Raw genomic sequence first — 14,969 nt, forward strand, 5'->3', positions numbered from 1 at the left:
CATTGATGTAATTCTCCTTCTCTTTCTCCCTTTCCCCTCACTCTAAAAATAGATAAATAAAGTTTTTAAAAACATTCCAATGGCTTGCAACTGTACATAAAATAAAATCCAAACTTTAGCCTTGGCTGGTGTGGCTCAGAGGTTTGAATGCCGCCAGCAAAGCAAAAGGTCGCTGGTTCAATTCCCAGTCAGGGCACATGCCTGGGTTATGGGCCAGGTCCCCAATTTGGGGCATGCAAGAAGCTACTGATCAGTATATCTCTTGCACATTAATGTTTCTCTCCCTCTCTTTCTCCCTCCCTTCCCCTCTCTCTAAATGTAAATAAATAAAATCTTTTAAAAAATCCAAATTAAAAAAAAAGAACTCATGTTTAGCTTAATGTAGTCACAGATGACTATATAGGTAAATATTTATAGATATGTATATGAGGTCTGTCTCGAAAAAATCCAGTCATTGTTAATATAACAAGAACAGTTTGCACACCATCAATGTAATATGGCTGCCAAGGAGCGTTGACTGGAATGCACATGAGTGAACAATGATGACTTCACTGTACTAGTCAGTGGAGGTGGTACACACTGTTGAATGAGCATGTGTACTGTGTGGCTGTGGCATTCAAAATGACTGAGCAAGTAGAGCAACAAATCTGTATCAAATTTTGCATTAAGCTTGAACTTTCCTCCATGGAAACTATTCGGATGATTCAGAAGGCCACAGCTATGGGCACTGGCAATTGACAGCTTCATCACAACATGCCCACTCATGCATCACGTCTCATGCAGTTTTTTTGCGATATGTCAAGTCACCCAGGTTACTCAGCCCCTCTACAGCCCAGATTTGGCACCACTGACTTCCGGCTTTTCCCAAAACTAAAATCACCCTTGAAAGGAAAGTGATTTCAGACCATCAGTGAGATTGAGGAACATACAGCAAGGCAGCTGATGGTGACTGGGAGAACTGTGTGAGGTCCCAAGGTATCTACTTTGAAGGGGATTGAGGGATCATTGTCCTATGTACAATGTTTCTGTATCTTGTAGCTTCTTGCATGTTGCAAAGAAGCTATAAGATACAAAAAAGAGACATTTACAAATCAATTCTTGCAAAATTGATTTGTAAGTGTCTCTATTTTTCATATTGGATATTTTTCATATCACATAGCTAGATACCTTTGAACAGACCTCATATATTCATGGCTTTGTACACACATTTTTTTTTTTCTGTCAGATGAGAGGGCCAAACTAAAATGACACCCCAGTAGAAATGAGCACATCTAGCAGCCAAAGCTTGGTTTTTAATAATAATACTAATAAAAGGAAACAGAACTCTTGGAGAAATAGAAAATATAAGACTGGGGTGGAAATACTCAAAATTAACCTGAATTATCTTATAGTGCCAGAAAAGTAAGAAAGTATTAAAAAAAGGTGAAAGAAAAAAACTATATTGATGGGGATATGTTGAAGGGGCACAGGAGCCAACTGAAAGAGGTCCTGATGGCCCAAGCTAGAATAACTTGAGCAAGATAATAAAGTATTGAATTGAACCCCCAAATGTAAATATCTCGAGTTCATTTTGATACAAATTAAAAATTAAAAAAAAATAAATGGGTACAAGAGACAAATTCTTGTGCAGGAGAACTTCAAATAATTAATGTAGGTATTCCACCCTAAAGGAGTGTGCTGAACATATAAACTTCCCTTTAAAGAGCGCAGTATGGAAAATGAGGAAAAAGAGTCACATAACAGTGGAGAAACATGAAAAGCACTACTTCAGCTGGGTGGTCGATGTCAACTTTAAGTCACAAGTCATTTGATAATATATACCCTTGAAATAATATGGTGACAATGGTACTTTACCTCTGTAATTTTTCTCCCCCAACCCATAACCCCAGGATAAACATGAAAAAATCACACAAATTCCAGTAGAGGGGCATCTTACAATATACCTGACCAATACTCCTCAAAACTGTCAGGCCCTAGCAGGAATGGCTCAGTTGGTTGGAGCATTGTCCAGTAAAGTGAAAGGTCATGGATTTGACTCCCGATCAGGGCACATGCTTAGGCTGCATGTTCGGTCACTATTAGGGGTGCATACACAAGGCAACCAATTGATATTTCTCTCTCACATCGATGTTTCTCCTTATTTCTCACCTCCCTTCCACTCTCTGATCAATAAGCATGTCCTCAAGTGAAGATTAAAAACAAAAAACAAAAAAAACTGTCAGGGACAAAAAACAAAGAAAATTTTGAAAACCTGTCATGTCCAAGAAATCCTAAGGAGGCATGACAACTAAATGTGGTCAAGTACCCTATATGGGATCCTGAAACAGAAAGAGAACATTAGGTAAAAATAAGGAATTATGAATAAATTATGGACTTCAGTTAATAATGTATAATATTGATTTATAAATTATAATGTGTATCATACCAATCTTAGATATTAATAACAGTAAAAACTATGGGGATACATGTAGAACTCTGTGTTATTTTCTCAATTTTTCTCTAAATCTAAAATTGCCTTGGCCCTGGCTGAGTAGCTCAGTTTATTACAGCATTGTCCTGATACTCCCAGATTGTGGGTTTGAACCCTATCAGGGCACATACAAGAATCAACCAATGAATGCATAAATAAGTGGAACAACAAAGCTATGTCTCTCCCCTCCTCTTCTATCTCTCTAAAATCAATAAATTAAAAAAAATAAAATTGCCTTTAAAAAGTCTATTAAAAATGAAGTTAAGTTATGACCAGTGTGGCTCAGTTCGTTGGGCATTGTCCTTCAAAGTGCAAGGTTGTCAGTTAAGATTCCTAGTCAGGACACATGCCTGAATTGCAGGCCAATCCCTGGTTGGAGCATGTGCAAGAGGCTACTGATTGATATTTCTTTCACACATCTATGTTTCTCTCCCTCTCTTTCTTATTCCCTTCCCTGCTCAATAAAAATAAATAAATAAAATCTAAAAAAAAAAAAATGAAGGTAAAATAAAGACATTCAAAGATATGCAGACTGAAAGAAGTCCTTCAAGTTGAAAGGAAATGACACAAAAGGATAACTCAAATTCACACGAAGAAATAAAGAGCATCAGAATATGTAGGTAAATATAAAAGACAATAACTAGATTTATCTTTGTTCTATGATAAAACTTTTAAAATTATTTTTATTGATTTTTAGAGAGGGGAAAGAAGAGAGAAACACTGATTAAAAAGACAATTATATAAAACAATAATTAAAAAACTACACTGTTGGGCTTATAACACATAAATATGTAATATATATGATAAAGCACAAAGGACAGGAAGGGAATAGAGCTATTGGAGCAGAGTCTTTGTTTTGCTGGAAGTAAGTAAGTAATACTCTGAAGTGGATTGTGATAATTTAAAATATATACTGCAATCCTTAGAGCAATCACTAAGAAAATTACTTCAAAAATATAGGAAGAAGGGAGGAAAGATGGCGGCAGAGCAAGTACCAATGTTGTCTGCTTGCTCCCATTGCGGAAGGACCTGAAGGATAAACATTAGCGAGCAGAGAGTGAGTGAGAGTGATTTTCAGAGAGAGCAAACAGAGACGGGAGCATGGGAACAGCGAGGGAGAAGGCAAAAACTGCAGCCCACACTCCCCAAGTGGAGAAGCTGGGCTTCCTAGCCCAGCGCCTCTGCTGCACCGCATAGGGTCAGCTACTGACCAGCTCATTAACCGGGTATCTGCTTGGAAACTGTGCTCCCACCGTAGGTGCCCTGACCAGCAACAACGACCCGGAAGGAGTCAGCGAGAAGGTCTGGTGAAAACAATTGGGGGTGCCAGAAGACAGAGGCTGGCCCTGACTACCAGAGACTGTGAATTTTGGAGTTGGGGAGAGCACTGAGAGCTGGGCCCCCAGGGACTGGTGATGAAGCATGGGGGGGGGGGTGGCAAACAAAGACTTAGAAGGAAAGCTGAGGCGGGACTCAGGACTTGGTAGGGTCCCCTGGGCTGGCAACCCGGTGCACATGCATAAGGGTGCTGCAGTTTGGAAGCCACGCAGACACTTTTTTGGGGAGAAGAGCTGAAACAAGACCAGTGGCTTGGCAAGGAGTAAGGGCGTGCACACCAGCTCTCCGGCATACTAGCGCTGCTAAATAAAAACGAAGAGGGCTAGAGGGTACCACAGGACCAGTCGGAGGGGGACACAACTCAGTGCAGTTCACAGTGGAGAGCTGCGCTAGATCTCCTCACAGACATACAGCCAGAAAGGAAGTTATGAAACCCATGGAACTTTGACCAGGGGTGGATCCAGAAAGAGAAGAAAGTGGTAAAAATCAGATATTACTGGGACGACTTCCACTGCAGTATTCTTCATGAGTTATTTTCTAGTCATCCCAGTTTATGCATTTTAAGTCACTAGCTGTTATATTGTAGTTTATTCCAAATACCATATGTTTCTCCTCCCTTGTATTATCCCACTTTAACATCCGATCTCCACTTCTTACTTTGGTCTTAAATTCTATCTTCTCACCTACTATGACTAATATCCATTCTTTCAGCTTAAATTTGAAAAACTTTTCCCTCTCTTAGCCTGGTTTTCACTCCACATTCTTAGTATACCTATTCCCTCTATTATCTCAAACTCACTTTCCTTTCCTTTGGACATCTCTTAAACTTTTCTTTCTTTTTTTCCTCTTATTCCCATCCCACTATATCAATCATAGTCCAAAGGTTGTCCATAGTACTGGGGAAAAGCTCTTTCTTTAATCTATTTCCTGCCTTCTCTTCCTCTTCTTCTTCTCTGTTATTTTTTTGTTGTTGTTTTGTTTGTTTATGTTCCCTCTCACACTAAATATATATCCTATAACTCTGTGTAAACCTCATAATATACGCTTCCACTCTCTCACTTCATTCTGCCTTCTTTCCTCCTTTCTTCAACATACAGTGTAAATTTTACTTACTGTCTCACATTGCCTTGTCCCTGCTTGCTACTATTATTACTCTTCCACCTTCCCTCTCAAAAATCTTCTTTCTTTTAGTTAGCCAACTCTTATCTGTTTTTCCTTTGGTATGATAGTCTCGATCTCTTTACATCTATATTAATACTGGCTCACTTGCTGCTAATAGTGTGATTGTGGGTGGGGGATATTTTTGAGGGTGTGGATTTCTTGCCTGGGTTGTGTGTTTATGTTTTAACAGCATCTCCACAAGAAAATTCAAGATGTGGTGGGCAGAGTGACTCTCAGTCAGCTATCCAGAGGGGAGATCCCACCAAAAAACAACACAACAACAACCAAAACTGAAATACAACCAGGCAGCCTAAAAAAATGGCGTAAAGGGCATCCCAAGAGCATCAAGCCCAAGAGATCAAAGATACTGCACTACTGAATCCCCCAGGTCTATTACAGGTCACACCACAAATGCAGGAAATCAAAAGAGACAAATCTAAGAAACAAAAGACAAACAAAAACAAGAAGACTCGCCTAAAATGGGGAGACAAAGGAACAGCCCCCCAATGAAAGGAAAAGAGTGCTAAATGAAACAGAGACAAGCAAACTATCAGATATAGAATTCAAAAGAATGGTTATAAGGAAGTTGAATGAACTCGACAAACTCAGAGAAGACTACAACAAACTTCAGGGTAATACAGAGAACTCCATGGAAACTACAAATAACCCCAGGGAAACTACAGTGAACTCCAGGGAAGCTACAAGGAACTTACTTTGAACTACACCAGCATTAAAAAAGACACAGAAACTATCAATAAGAATCAGGAGGAGGCTGGTCCGATGGAAGTGGGTTACCAGAAAAACTAAACTAAAGAATCAGGAGGAAATGAAGAATACAATTACTGAACTGAAGAATACAGTAGAAGGAATAAAAAGCAGGCTAGAGGAAGCAGAGGATTGGATCAGTGAGCTGGAGAACAACGTAGAAAAAATTCCCAGATAGTGCAACAAAATGAAAAAAGATTGAAGAAGAATTAAGAGGTTTTAAGAGAGCTGCAGGACAAAATGAAACGTAATAATATCCGTATCATAGGGATACCAGAGGGAGAAGAAGGGGAGCAAGGGATAGAGAACCTGTTTGAAAAGGTGATGATGGAAAACTTCCCTGACTTTAGGAAAGAAAAAGTCACACAAGTCCAAGAGGCACAGAGGGTCCCAATGAAGATAAACCCAAAGAGGCCCACTTCAAGACACATCATAATTAAAATGGCAACATTCAAAGACAAAGAAAAAATCCTAAAGGAAACAAGAGAGAAACAGCAAATAACATACAAGAGAGCTCCAATAAGACTATCAGCAGATTTCTCAACAGAAACACTACAAGCCAGAAGGGAATGGCAAAAAATATTTCAAGCAATGAAAAACAAAGGCCTACAACCAAGACTATCTACCCAGCAAGGCTCTCATTAAAAATGGAAAGTGAAATAAAGAATTTCCCAGATGAAAGAAAGCTAAAATGATACATTTCCACCAAACCAGCATTGCAAGAGATGCTAAAGGGACTGATTTAAGATGAAGAAAAAGAGAGAGAGAGAAACACAGATACAAAGGGGAAAAAACACAATGAATAAGTACCTATCAATAATAACCTTAAATGTAAATGGACTAAATACTCCAATAAAAAGACATAGGGTAGCTGAATGGATAAGAAAATATGACCGACATATATACCATCTACAAGAGACCCATTCAGAACAAAAGATCTACACAGACTGAAAGTGAAGGGATAGAAAAAAGTATGTCAAGCAAATGGACATGAAAAAAAGCAGGGGTAGCAATACTTGTATTAGACAAAACAGATTTCACAACAAAGGACATAAAAAGGGAAACCAAGAGGGATATTTCATAGTATTTAAGGGAACAATCCATCAAGAAGATATAACCCTGGTAAACATATATGCATCCAACATAGGAGCACCCAAATATATAAGAAAAATCTTGGAAGACTACAAGAAGGATATCAACAGCAACACACTCATAGTAGGGGATTTTTAACATCCCATTACCAACAATGGACAGATCTTCAAAGCAAAGAAACACCCAAGGATACTGAGGCATTGAACAACACTCTGGATCAAATGGACTCAACTGATATACAGTAGTCCCTCTCTATATCGTGGTTCACTTACCGCAAACTCACTCTATCATGGGATTTTAAAAAATATTATATTTAATTATCGTGGATTTTTCATTATATTGCAGGATTTTGCGGTACTGTATACGTATGTTGTTAAAGTTACGTAGGTTTAAGAGTGTAGAATATGTTTAAGAACATAAGTAGTGTTTATAAAAGTGTGGAAAAGGTTAACAAGGGAGTGGGAAAGGTTAATAAGGGACTAGGAACAATTTATAAGTGTGTGTGAAGGATTTATAAAGCCTTAAAATATATAAAAATACTAAAATAAATGTAAGGTTCCTACTTCATGGATTTTCACCTATCGTGAGGAAGTCTAGAATGTAATACCCGCAATAAGTGAGGGAATACTGTATATAGAAGCTTTTACCCCAGAGAAGCAAAAAATATATTCTTTTCAAGTGCACATGGAACATTTTCAAAGATAGACCACATGGTAGGACACAAAACAACCCTCAACAAATTCAAGAAAATTGAAATTATATCAACCATCTTCTCAGATCAAAATGGCCTGAAACTGGAAACCAACCTCAAGGAAAAAAATAAAAAACATTTAAACTCATGGAGAATGAATAACATGCTGTTAAATAACGAATGGGTTAACAGTGACATCAAGGAAGAAAAAAAAGTTTCTGGAAACAAATGATAATAAACACATAACAGCCTAAAACATATGGGACACAGCAAAGGCAGTCCTGAAAGGGGAGTTCATAGCAATACAGGCCTACTTAAAAAAGATAGAAGGATCTCAAATAAACAACCTAAACCAACAGCTACAAGAACTAGAGGAACAACAACAAACAAAGCCCAGAGTGAGAAGAAGGAAGGAAACTATCAAAATCAGAGCAGAATTAAATGATATAGAGACTAAACAAACAGTTCAAAAGATCAATAAAACCAGGAGCTGGTTCTTTGAAAATGTAAACAAAATCAACAAGCCTTTAACCAAGTTCATCAAGAAAAAAAGAGAGGACCCAAATAAACAAAATCAGTAATGAAAGAGGAGAAATCACAACTGATACCACAGAAATACAAAGGATTATAAGAAATTACTATGAACAACTATATGACAAGAGATTTGACAACCTGGATGAAATGGACAAGTTTCTAGAAACATATAATCTTCCAAAACTGAATCAAGAAGAAGCAGAAAGCCTGAATAGACCAATAACAACTAGTGACATTGAAGCATTAATAAAAATTAAAAAAAACCCTGGCACACAAAAGTCCTGGACCAGATGGCTTCACAGGCGAATTTTACAAAACATTTAGGGAAGAACTAACTCCTACCCTCCTCAAACTATTCCAAAAAATCCAAGAGGTGGGAGAAATCCCAAACTCTTTCTATGAGGCTAGTATTACCCTAATTCCAAAACCAGGTCAAGACACAACAAAGAAAGAAAACTACAGGCCGATATCACAGAAGAACATGGATGCTAAAATTCTCAACAAAATATTGGCAAACAGGATCCAGCAATACATCAAAAAGATCATACACCACAATCAAGTGGGATTCATCCCAGGGATGCAAGGATGGTTTAATATTCGCAAATCAATAAATATAATACATCACCTAAACAAAATGAAAGACAAAAATCACATGATCATATCAGTAGATGCAGAAAAAGCATTTGATAAAGTACAACACCCATTTATGATGAAAACACTCAGCATAATGGGAATAGAGGGAGCATACCTCAACATAGTAAAGGCCATATATGAGAAGCCCATCATACTCAATGGACAAAAACTGAAAGCATTCCCCCAAGATCAGGAACAATACAAGGATGTCCACTATCTCCACTCCTATTCAACATAGTTTTGGAAGTTCTAGCCACAGCAACCAGACAAGAAAAAGAAATAAAAGGCATCAAAATTGAAAAGAGGAAGTAAAACTATCATTATTTGTAGATGACATGATAGTGTACATAGAAAACCCTATAGACTCCACCAAAAAACTACTCGACCTAATAAGTGAATTTGGCAAAATAGCAGGGTACAAAATCAATATTCAGAAATCAAAGGCATTTCTGTACATCAACGATAAAATATCAGAGATAGAAACTAGAAAAAAAATCCCATTTACTATAGCAACAAGAAAAATAAAGTACTTAGGAATAAACTTAACAAAAGAGGTAAAATACCTATACTTGGAAAACTACAGAGCACTGAAGAAAGAAATTAAAGAAGTTACAAATAAATGGAAGCATATAACATGTTCATGAATGGGAATAATCAACATCATTAAAATGTCCATACTACCCAAAGCAATTTATAGATTTAACGCAATCCATATTAAAATATCAATGACATATTTCACAGACCTAGAACAAATACTTCAAAAATTTATATGGAACCAAAAAAGACCCCGAATAGCTGCAGCAATCTCAAGGAAGAAGAACACAGTTGGAGGAATCACAATACCTGATATCAAACTATATTACAAAGCTACTGTAATCAAAACAGTTTGGTGCTGGCATAAGAACAGATATATAGGTTAATGGAACAGAATAGATAGTCCAGAAATAAACCCGAGTCTATATGGACAACTAATATTTGACAGAGGGAGAAGGAATATAAAATGGAGTGAAAATAGCCTCTTCAACAAATGGTGTTGGGAGAACTGGACAGGGACATGCAAAAAAATGAAATTAGACCACCAACTTACACCGTATACCAGAATAAACTCAAGATGGATCAAAGACTTAAATGTAAGCTGTGACACTATAAAAGTCCTAGAGGAAAACATAGTCAGGAAAATCTCAGATATCACATGGAGCAATATTTTCACTCATATATCTCCTAGGGCAAAGGAAATAAAGGAAAGAATAAACAAATGGGACTACATCAAACTAAAGAGTTTCTGCTCAGCAAAAGAAAACATCAGCAAGATGAAAAGGGAACGAAGAGTATGGGAAAACATATTTGCCAATGATATCTCAGACAAGGGTTTGATCTCCAAAATATATAAAGAACTTATAAGACTCAACACCAAGAAGACAAACAATCCAATTAAAAAATGGGCAAATGACCTGAACAAACACTTCTCCAAAGAGGACATACAGAGGGTCCAAAGGCATATGAAAGAATGCTCAACATCACTTGCCATCAGAGAGATGCAAATTAAACCCACAATGAGATACCACCTCACATTGGTCAGAATGGCCATCAGCAACAAATCAACAAACAACAAGTGCTGGCGAGGATATGGAGAAAAGGGAACCCTAGTGCACTGTTGGTGGGAATGCAGACTGGTGCAGCCACTATGGAAAACAATATGGAATTTCCTCAAAAAAATAAACATGGAACTGCCTTTTGATCCAGCAATTTCATTGCTAGGATTATACCTGAAGAATCCTGAAACATCAATTCAAAAGAACCTATGCACCTCTATGTTCATAGCAGCACTATTCACAATAGCCAAATGCTGGAAACAGCCTAAGTGCCCATCTGTATATGAGTGGATAAAAAACATTTACACAATGGAATACTATGCAGCAGAAAGAAAGGAGGAACTCCTACTATTTGCAACAACAGGGATGGAACTGGAGAGTATTATGCTTAGCGAAATAAGCCAGGCAGTGAAAGACAAATATCATATGATATCACCTAACACAGGACACCAATGAACAACACAAAGAAATGAGCAAAATAGAACCAGAGGCAAGTAAACAAGAAGCAGACTGAAAGTGACCAGGGGGGAGGGGGGTGGGGGGAAGGAGGAAGAAGGGAAAGAGTTCAGTCAAGGAACTAGTATAAATGACCCATGGACATGGACAATGGGGTAATGGGGTGGGGGTGGACTGTGGGAGAAGGGGTGGGCAGGGTAGGGAAGGAACAATGGGGGAAACGTGGGACAACTGTAATAGAAAAAAACAATAAAAAATATAGGAAAAACTAGAATTAAAATGTTACACTAGAAAATGTCTAATACAAAAGGCAGAAAAAGATGAACAGAGCTATTAGACATATGGAAACAAAGAGCAACATGGCAGGTATAAATCCAACCATATTAATAATTACATTAAATATGAATGAATTAAACATTCCAATCAAAAGTCAGAGATTGCCAGACTGTATTTTTTTTTTTTAATCTCACAAGATTCAACTATAAGCAACACATCTTAGAGAGAACCTTGCAAACAGTAGTCACAGGGGAGCTGGGGAGAATATACTAACATTAGACAAAATAGGCTAAGACAAAAATGGCTTTAGAGACTATGAGGGACATTTTATATATAATGATAAAAGGGTCAGTTCATCAGGAAGCTATCACAATTATAAACACATATGCACCTAACAACAGAGCCTTAAAATACAAGGAAGTGTAAACTGACAGAATTAAAAGGAGAAATAGACAACTCAACAATAAGAGTCATAGAGTTCAATATCCCACTCAATAATGTATAGACTAACTAGACTGAAAATCAGGAAGGATGTTTATAGAAGACTAGAAGAACAGTATAAAACAACTATAGACTATTCTAGCCAACAATAGCAGAATATATATTTTCAAGCACACACAAGTTTTTAATCCTCACCCAAGGACATACTCATTGATTTTAGAGGGAGGGGAAAGGAGGGAGGGAAAGAGAGGGAGAGAAACATTGATTGGTTACCTCTTGCATGCACCCCAACCAGAGACAAAACTGCAACCCAGGCATGTGCCCTGACCAAGAATCAAACCCACAAACTTTGGTTTATGGGATGACGCTCCAACTAACTGAGTCACACTGGCCAGGGCAAGAAACATTTTTAAAAGTAGACCATATGCTAGGCTATAAAACAAGTCCCAATACCTTTAAAAGGACTGAAATAGTATAAAACATGTTCCCTAATTGCAATGAGATAGATAGATAGATGATAATATAACCTATTGGTTTTGTTTCTCTGGTTGAACCCTGATACAAGTTCTTAATACAACACTTGTTTCACCCATCTATACATTCATTGGTTGATTCTTGTATATGCCCTGACCAGGGACTGAAACTGCAACTTTGGCATATCAGGATGACAGTCTTAACCAACTGAGCTACCCTGCTAGGGCTATGATAAAACTTTTATAAAAGAAAAATGATAAATTGGTTGGGATTTATAAAAATTAAACACTTTTGGGCTTCAAATTCACCATTAAGAAAATGAAAAGACTAAAAAGAAAAAGAAAAGAAAAGGCCTGGCTGGTGTGGTTCAGTGGGTTGAGTGCCAGCCTGTGAACTGAAAGATCACTGGTTTGATTCCTAGTGAGGGCACATGTCTGGGTTGTGGGCCAGGTCCCCAGTTGGGGGCATGCAAGAGGCAACTAATTGATGTATCTATTGCACATCAATGTTTCTCTCTTCTTTCTCTCTCCCTTCCCCCCTCTCTAAAAATAAATTTCAAAATTAAAAAAGAAAAAGAAAATGAAAAGACAAGCCACAGATGGAGAAAATATTTGCAAATCACTTTATCCAGAATATATAAAGAATTCTTAAAACTCAATAACAAAAATGAGTAAGTATTTGCATACATACTTCATTAGAGAAGATACTGAAATGGCTAATAAGCACATGAAGGGGTGCTTAACATCATTAGTCATTAGAAAAATGCAAATTGAAATTGCAATGAGATACCATTTTACACCTATTAGAAATGTATGATAAAAAAAGACAGACACTAACAAGTGTTGTTGAGGATGTTGAAAAATTGGAACCCAAATACATAACTGAATGGAATGTAAAATGGTGCTGTCACTTGGGAAATCAGTTAACAATTTGTTAAAAAGTTAAACATAAGTTCACCAGCAATAGATAAATGGCCTAGCAATTTTACCCCTAGGTATCTACTTAAAAGAAATGAAAACCTATGTCCACACAAAAACGTATACATGTGTGTTCATAGCAACATTATTCATAAGAGCCAAAAATTGGAAGTAATCCAAATGTCCATGAAATTGTGAGTGGGTAAACAATGTGGGTATATGCAAACAACAGTGTGCAATTGGCAATAGAAAGAAAGAAATAACCGATACATACTATGACATGGCTGAACCGCAAAAGCATTATGCAAAATGAAAGAAACCAGACATAAAAACCACATATAATATAATTCCATTTAATGAAGTATATGGAAAAGGTAAAATCAATTGAGACAGAAAATAGATCAGTGATTGTCTGGAGCAGGGGGTGGGAATGAATATTGACTGCAAATGGGCATGAGGAATCTTTCTAGGATGATGAAAATGTTCTAAAATCGGATTGTGGTGATGATTGCACAAGTCTAAATTTACTAAAAGTCATTGGCTTGTACACTTTAAATGGGTAAATTTTATGGTATATAAATTATACCTCAATAAAACTTTCTTTTAGAAAAGTAGAATCTATTTCCAACGTCTCAAAGCATTCTTACTTATTTTTTTTGTTTGTTTCTTCTCTTCTTCAAGCAAAGAGGTACTAATTCTACTCAGTATCTTGACATTGCTCTCAATAGCTTTGAATGTTTCTGGTAAAATCTCCATTTGTACTATCCAGTGATGGTGTTCATCGATATCAAATACAGTCATCTCAGGCAAAATGGCATCTTGAAGAGAGTAAGAAAATTACTTTTGTGCAGAAAAATAAATAATTGTAACCCCGTGGGGCTTATAATATTGGCTAACTACACAATATTGTAGTATTGGGGAATATAAATATCTCACATTTACTGCAATTCTGAGACTTTTCTCTATGAGGAAATGAAAAAGGAACAGACTTGGAATAGAAGGTTAAACATTAAGTCTTGGACATAAAAACATGAATCAAGTTAAAAGATGTCTGTTTGGTTGAGTTCCAGGACTCCAGGGACGTAGGTATCTAAAATGTGAATATATGTTTTAATATTGGGGATTTAAATTCCAATACAGTCCTTTGCTAAGTAATCTACTACTTTATAACCCCTGTTACATGAGATTTCTTGCAACCAAATGAAATTACCCTTTCCTTCATTCTTAGTTTTTTCATTATTTGATTCAGCCATTATCTCCTCTATCATGTGCTATCCTAGATTTTGTGGAGAAAACATTAAATAAAACAAATTCCTTGATTTCATATTGCTTACATTCTAGTGAAAGCAGACAGACAAAAATAAACAAAAAAGAATATCAGTTATATAGTATGTCAGATGGTAATAAATGGTATAGACAAACATAAAGAAGAGTAAAGAGTAATGGACAAGGGATAGGGAATAGGAATGGTCAGAGAACACTTTATTTTATTTTCCATTTTCAAAGATGTTCAATAGCAGCATTATTTTCTATTAAAAACAAAGTTCAAATGCCCAACAATAACTATATTTTAACACTTGGTATACATATGAATATAGATAAAGGCTGCTGAGTAGACACTGGATTTAAATAAAGGTGTTATAATTCATTAAAATTTATTTTACGAGTAAGAAAAAAGTCATTGTCTGGAAGAGATAGTACGAATTTATTTTCCAATACTCTTTAATTTGGATATCCCCTTCCCCCACCCAAGTCCCACTGCCTGCCAACTGAACTGATTTCCCATCATTAAACCAAACTGATGGCTCTCCACTGGGCAGATTTTGTCTGTCTCCTTTCACTAGATTCTGTTCTCTAGCTTTTTCATTAACTTTGTGGTTTTCCTTCAAATGGCCACTAGCCCCTGGTTCAAAGGAAAGAAAGCACCTCATTTTAAAGTAAGATATAAGCAGAGAAGGAACCGTACCTCCTGCTGGAAAATGTTCCAGGCAAGGTAATAGTAAACATAAAGACAAAGGGCAGGAACATGCTGACAGGCCTGACGCAAAACAAGGAGGCCAGAATAGCTGGCACTAAGTGAGTGATTACTATACTGTTATTGTTTTATTCTTACTGAAAGGGAGGACAAC

General features: G+C 36.9%; 1 protein-coding gene across 1 annotated transcript in view; it reads right to left on the reverse strand.

Moving 5' to 3' along the window:
* FAM186A (family with sequence similarity 186 member A) overlaps window positions 1-14,969 on the reverse strand; it is a 64,799-nt gene that overhangs the window by 32,685 nt on the left and 17,145 nt on the right. Inside the window, 1 exon segment of the mRNA XM_090275126.1 lies at window positions 13,488-13,658. Coding sequence (XP_090131252.1) covers window positions 13,488-13,658 — 171 coding nt within the window.

This window comes from Furipterus horrens, unplaced genomic scaffold (assembly GCF_987537825.1).
Source record: "Furipterus horrens unplaced genomic scaffold, mFurHor1.1.pri manual_scaffold_4, whole genome shotgun sequence".
Lineage (NCBI taxonomy): Eukaryota > Metazoa > Chordata > Mammalia > Chiroptera > Furipteridae > Furipterus > Furipterus horrens.